The following is a 6,789-nucleotide window of genomic DNA, read 5'->3' as shown; positions in this document are numbered from 1 at the left end:
GCTCCGTACGCGTTTCGCCGGCGTCGATGGGGAAGGAGAAGACGGCGGCTCTAGAGCGGGTGAAGAAGGCGACGGCGAGGTCGAAGGGGAAGGCAACCAGTCGGGGTGGATCCTCCTCGCGAACCGGCCTGCCAAAGGGCTGGATCCAGGGCGACTGGATCCGCTCAACTATCACCCAAGAAGAGCTCGGCGACCTAGCCGAAGGAGGGTTGATCCCCTATGAATCAGCGCGGCTCCCGGGGAAGGAATCCAAGCCGCAACATCGGGAGGGTGAGCGCGTTCTCCTTGCCACCCACGTCGACCGTGGATTTTCCTTGCCTCCCCACCCTTTATTTTGGGGATTTCTGAACTTCTTTGGGGCACAACTCCACCACTTCACTCCCAACACAATCGTTTACCTCGCCGCTTTTGTTTCTTTGTGTGAGAATTTCCTAGGTTGTCGGCCTCACTGGGGCCTTTTCAAGCACATTTTCACTTGTCGCTCCCAGACGGTGAAAAAAGCTAATCCGAGTGACGAGAGGACTCAAGTGATTCAGATGTGTGGGTGTCTTGGTGTCCAGATGAGAGGGAAAAGCTCCTTCCCGGCCATGATTCTTCCCGACTCAGTTCGCGGATGGCAGTCGACCTAGTTTTACTGCAAAGACCAGTCGATGCCAGGGCAATCGACTGGCCTCCCTCCTTTCACCATGGACCGAGTGAGGAAACCCTCCCCTTTGAAGGTGCTCCCGGAGGAGAAGGCGTAGGTGAGGGTGCTGGTAGAGCGAGTGGTCCAGCTTATCCGTGACGGGGTCACTGGTATGGATCTCTTGGAGGTCTTCCTTCAGTGGCGCATCCAGCCTCTTCAAGCCCGAGACCATTCGATGTGGATGTATTCGGGTCTTGAAGACTCCACTCGGATTCACCCGGAGGAGGTCGATGACGACACACTGGAGAAGTGGCTGTCGGGCATGATCGGAAACAAGGACAACCCCAGGGGAGCCAGGAGAGTTCCTCCACTCGACCAGTCTCATGTACCAGAGAAGGTCCGATTCTGAGTTTTTGTTTGTAATCTGAATTCACTCGCGCGGCTGCTTATACTGAGTCGACTGACTTTGTTCTTCCTGCTTTCTTTCAGGCCATTATTGAAATGTATTCAATGCCCAACGGAGAGCAAGAGCAGGACCCGGAAGGAGAAGCGAGCGGCGGCAACAGTGGCGAATGGGAGTCTGACGGTAGAGGAGACGAAGAAAGCGACGATCCAAGTGACGAAGAAGAAGTCGAGTCGCCTCCTCGCAGGGAGAGGTGGTCCAAACTTGACCAAGAACGACCGAGCACCCGTGAAAAGGCGATTGCTCAAGCTGGTCAGTCTTCAAAGCGTCCTCGGACCTCTTCGCCAACTCCGACTGAAAAAGCGTCAAAGCATCCCAAAGTCGCAGAGCCGAAGCTTCGGAAGGCGTTGCCGAAGATTAAGATTGACATCCCCATTGCTTCCGCGTGAGTGTCTCCCCTCATATTTAATCGACGCTCTGTGCTGTTTGTTTTTCTTGTTTTAACCGGACGAACTTTGGAACTGTCAGCACTGCTACTTCTGGGACCTCAGCTTACAGGGACGATGATGAGGTGATGGAGGATGCGGTCACTTCTAATCTGGGTATGGTTTCTGCCATACTGTCTTTATTTTGGTCGATTCAACTGCAATGTGTACCATTGGGTGATGTGATTTTGTCGATTGAACTTTGAACAGCCCCTAACATTATTGACCTCCCTAATGATGATGATGAAGAGCCTGAGAGTCCTTTGACGAGGAAAAATAGGCAAGCTCCTGCGAGCGAGGTGCCACAATCGACGCCGAGGGTGGAGCCAGTCGTTCAGGACGCTGGCGATGCCAATCGGGGTTCTGTTACCTTCGCCGTGCCATTGTCGAGTGCCTTGCCTTCCTCGTCGACTGCTCAGGCCCCTGTCGACCCGCCTTCAGTTTTTGCGACCCATCATGTCCCAGAGGACGAGGTGAATGCTGCCAGGGAAGCCATACGCCAGGCGGGCATTATGATGGAGAAGATGAAGACGGTGCGGGACGCCAGCCAAGCCGCCTACGATGCCAGCTCGGCTCTCCATAGCAACGTTCAGGTTAGTTGGTCGCCGCTTGTTCTATTAGGATATGCTATCTGAAGACTCTTTCCGAAAATCTTTGCATCTGTACACCCACTGGGTGCGTCGGTTGAATTTTTGAACTAGTGGGGGCACGCTGAGTGCACCCACTTGGTGTAGTCCCCGAGACTACGGTGGACTGCTGGCAGTCGACTGTAGTCTTTGCATTTCGTCGAGTGTAAACCGAACTGGTAGTTTGTCTCTTCCACTCGATCTGGTCGAGTGGGATCAGAACCGGTGGGGGCACGCCAAGTGCACCCACTGGGTGTAGTCCCCGAGACCGCGGTCGACTGCTTGCAGTCGACTATGGTCTGAGTTCTACTTTCTCTCTTTTTTTACTCCCTGCACTCGACTACGGCGGGCCGGTCGAGTGGGATGAGAACCGGTGGGGGCACGCAAAGTGCACCCACTGGGTGTAGTCCCCGAGACAATGGTGGACTGCGGGCAGTCGACCGTAGTCTTAGTACTTATTGTCTTTGTCATTTTTCGCTGTAAAATAACTTCTCCCCTTTGATTTCAGAAATCTTGTGATCTTGGAGCTCGCTTTGCTGACTTGGAGAAACAGCAGATTCAACTGAACCTTGACTTGGAACTGGCCAAGTCAGAGCTGCAAAAGGTCAAGGACGGCGCCACTGGTAAAACGAGTTTGTCGACTGGTCTGTCTTAGACTTGAGTACCCTTCTGCTATTTCTGAATCAATCATCATTTCTTTGTAGAAAAACTGAGAGAAGCTCTGGCGTAGAAGGATCAGGATTTGGCTGCTGCTCGAAAGGAGGCTGACGACAGGACCGCTCTGCCTGAACAGAAACTGGCTTCGGTCGGCCAGTTGGAAGAAGAGAATACCAAGCTGAAATCTGCTCTGAACGAAGCCAACAAGGAGTGCTCGCGCTGGAAGAAGGAGAACCTCAACCTGGGCGAGAAGATGGAAGGCATCGCTCGCAGGAGGGACGATCTGGAGAGCTATCTGAGGAGCCTTGCCAAGAAGTTGTTCATCAAGCTTGAAGGTGCACATTTTGTTCCGACTGATTTTTTTTTGTGTCGACTCAGCGTATGAAAATTGACTTATTCTTGGATTATGAATGCAGAGTTTTGCCAGAACTTCGAGGAGGAGACTGGGCGGATCGAACCAGGTTTGGATCCAATCAATTCTCCCGTGAAAGATGAAACTGTCATGAATCTGCTCCGACTGGAATCCTGCATCGACGGTGTCGTGGACTACTTGGCTCGACTGAAGGTCGCCATGTCACGGATCGACCCGGCACTTTGGCCAGAGGCCACGCTCCAAAATGATCTTGAGTCCCTGATGACTCGACTTAACGAAATCCCTGACCGAGTGCAGGAGTGGAAGAAGTCTTCTGCCCGGTGTGGCGCTGATGTGGCTCTGTCTTTGGTTCGCGTCCATTGCAAGGAAGTGCGACAAGATAAGCTGGCAGCAATCAAGGTCGCGAACACCCAGAAGCATGACTTCCGATCTTTTATGGAGACTTTCATCGCTGCAGCCACTCGGATCGCCGACGGCGTCGACTTAGACGAGTTCGTCGAGCCTGCTAGTCCTCCTCCCGCGGAGTGAACAAACTTTTATGCCTCACCTTAAATTTGCCTCGGAATGCCGAGTGGTTTTTGTAACTGTTAAACTCTTTCGGGCTGAATGCCTGAGCACTTCGATCTATGGTCCGGAACCTTTAGGATTTATCTGAACTTGGTTTATCGTTGAATATCTTCGTGAATCCCCTGCTGAGTGAACCCGTTCTTTATTCGAGACAACTTTTGTATTTGTAGCGCAGCTCTGAAGGATAAGGAAGCAGTCGACCCGCGCCTTGTTGCCCTTGCGGGTCGGTGATGGAGTGCGCATTGTATTTGTGGCGAAGCTCCTCAAGAGAAGGTGGCAGTCGACCTGCACCTCGTTACTGCAGAGCGGGACAGAGCGCACATTGTATTTGTGGCGAAGCTCCCCAGGAGAAGCTGGCAGTCGACCCGCACCTCGTTACTGCAGAGTGGGATGGAGCGCACATTGTATTTGTGGCAAAGCTCCCCAGGAGAAGGTGGCAGTCGACCTGCACCTCGTCGTCCTTTAGGATTGAGATGTGTTTCGTACTTAGGCTCGTGGCTCATTGATTTGGCGATCAACCTTATAGAGGTGATACGCTCCATTGTGGAGGACTCTGGTGACTATGAAGGGGCCTTCCCAAGTAGGAGCGAGTTTGTGTGGTTTCTGCTGATCCACTCGGAGGACTAAGTCTCCTTGGAAGGCTCGACTCTTCACATTTCTGGCATGGAATCGACATAAGTCTTGCTGATAGATGGTCGATCGGATCATGGCCATTTCTCTTTCTTCTTCCAGGAGGTCGACCGTGTCCTGCCGGGCTTGTTCTGCTTCTTCTTCAGAGTAGAGCTCGACTCGAGGGGCGTTGTGAAGCATGTCACTCAGCAAGACTGCTTCGGCTCCGTAGACCAGAAAGAATGGGGTTCTTCCGGTCGATCGGTTCGGGGTCGTCCTCAATCCCCAAAGAACTGATGGAAGCTCATCGACCCATGCACCTGCTGCGTGCTTGAGATCACGCATCAATCGAGGTTTCAGTCCTTTGAGAATTAGGCCGTTTGCTCTTTCTGCCTGTCCATTCGACTGAGGGTGAGCGACCGAAGCATAGTCGACTCGTGTGCCCTGAGAGGCGCAAAAGGCCCTGAATTTGTCGGAATCGAAGTTTGACCCATTGTCAGTGATGATGCTGTGCGGAACTCCATATCTGAATATCAACTCTTTGATGAAACTGATAGCAGTGCAAGCATCAAGATTCTTGATAGGCTTGGCTTCAATCCATTTGGTGAACTTGTCGACTGCTACTAGCACATGAGTGAAGCCGCTCCTGCCCATTTTCAGTGGTCCAACCATGTCCAGCCCCCAAACAGCGAAGGGCCAGATGAGTGGAATGGTTTTCAGAGCTGACGCGGGCTTGTGCGACATATTGGAGTAAAACTGACATCCTTCACATTTGTCGACTATCTCTTTTGCCATTTCATTGGCCCTTGGCCAGTAAAATCCCGCTCGGTATGCTTTAGCCACAATGGTCCGAGAGGACGCATGATGACCATAGGTCCTTGAGTGGATATCGTCAAGGATCATCTGACCTTCTTCTGGTGTTATACACTTCTGACTGACTCCAGTCGCGCTTTCTCTATACAACTGTCCCTTTATGACTGTAAAGGCCTTGGATCGACGGACGATTTGTCGAGCCTCTTCTTCGTCCTCTGGGAGTTCCTTCCTTAGGATGTACGTGATGTAAGGTACTGTCCAGTCGGGAGTGATGACCAAGACTTCCATGATCAGGTCGACCACAGCTGGAACTTCAACTTCAGTCGGATCCGTGGCACTTTTTGGCTGCGGGGCCTCGTCAGTGAAGGGATCCTCCTGAACTGATGGTGTGTGGATGTGTTCCAAAAACACATTGCTGGGAATGGCTTCTCTTTTGGAACCTATTTTTGCCAAATCATCAGCTGATTGATTTTTCAGTCGGGGTATGTGATGAAGCTCTAACCCCTCGAATTTCTTCTCCAGCTTTCTCACCGCATTGCAATAACCAGTCATGGCTGGACTTCTGACGTCCCATTCCTTCATCACCTGATTGACCACCAAATCTGAGTCGCCATAGAGCATGAGGCGACGGATGCCGAGTGAAATGGCCATGCGCAACCCATATAAAAGTGCTTCATATTCTGCCTCGTTATTGGAGGAATCAAAGTGGATTTGAAGAACATATCTGAGCTTATCTCCTCGGGGGGAGACCAACACCACCCCGACACCTGAACCATTCAGCATTTTGGAACCATCGAAGAACATGGTCTAATGCTCCGAGTGAACCTGAGTCGGCAGTTGCTGTTCAATCCACTCGGCGACGAAATCTGCTATTGCCTGGGACTTGATAGCTTTCTTTGCCTCGAACTTGATATCTAGAGGAAGGAGTTCAATCGGCCATTTTGCCACTCGACCAGTTGCATCTCTGTTATGCAGGATCTCTGACAACGGAGCGTCGCTGACGACTGTAATGGAATGATCAGAGAAGTAGTGAGCAACTTTCTTTGTGGTCATATAAATCCCATATACAAGCTTCTGATAATGAGGATATCTTTGCTTTGATGGGGTCAAGACTTCAGAAATATAATATACTAGGTGCTGAACTTTGAAGGCTTTTCCTTCTTCTTCCCGCTCGACCGTAAGTACCGTACTGACGACTTGTCCCGTGGCTGCGATGTAAAGCAACAAAGGCTCCTTGCTGATTGGGGCAGCAAGCACCGGCTGGGTGGAGAGCAGAGCTTTGAGCTCTGCAAACGCTGCATCAGCTTCGGGAGTCCACTCGAACTTGTCGGACTTCTTCATCAATCGGTAAAGAGGCAATGCCTTTTCACCAAGATGGGATATGAATCGACTTAAAGCGGCCAAGCAACCAGTAAGCTTCTGGACGTCGTGCACTCGCACAGGACTTTTCATTCGGAGTATAGTACCGACTTTTTCTGGATTGGCGTCGATTCCCCGTTCGAAAACAAGAAAACCGAGTAATTTTCCACCAGGAACTCCGAATGTGCACTTTGATGGATTAAGCTTGATATCATACCTCCTGAGGTTGGCAAAGGTTTCAGCAAGGTCAGCCAGCAGGTCGGAACCCTTCC

General features: G+C 51.5%; 1 protein-coding gene across 1 annotated transcript; it reads left to right on the top strand.

Moving 5' to 3' along the window:
• Positions 1–1,126: 1,126 nt before the first annotated feature.
• LOC147976538 (uncharacterized) lies at positions 1,127–2,148 on the top strand. The gene is made up of 3 exons (XM_087520894.1): positions 1,127–1,473; positions 1,557–1,630; positions 1,724–2,148. The coding sequence occupies exons 1-3, from the start codon at positions 1,127–1,129 to the stop codon at positions 2,146–2,148; spliced, it is 846 nt and encodes a 281-aa protein (XP_087377020.1).
• The last annotated feature ends 4,641 nt before the right edge of the window (positions 2,149–6,789 follow it).

The sequence above is a fragment of the Triticum urartu genome, chromosome 4A, assembly GCF_056163025.1.
Source record: "Triticum urartu cultivar PI428250 chromosome 4A, HENAU_Tu73, whole genome shotgun sequence".
NCBI classification, from domain to species: domain Eukaryota; kingdom Viridiplantae; phylum Streptophyta; class Magnoliopsida; order Poales; family Poaceae; genus Triticum; species Triticum urartu.
Note: the sequence above shows the minus strand (reverse complement) of the source record. Positions and strands in the feature narration are given on the sequence as shown.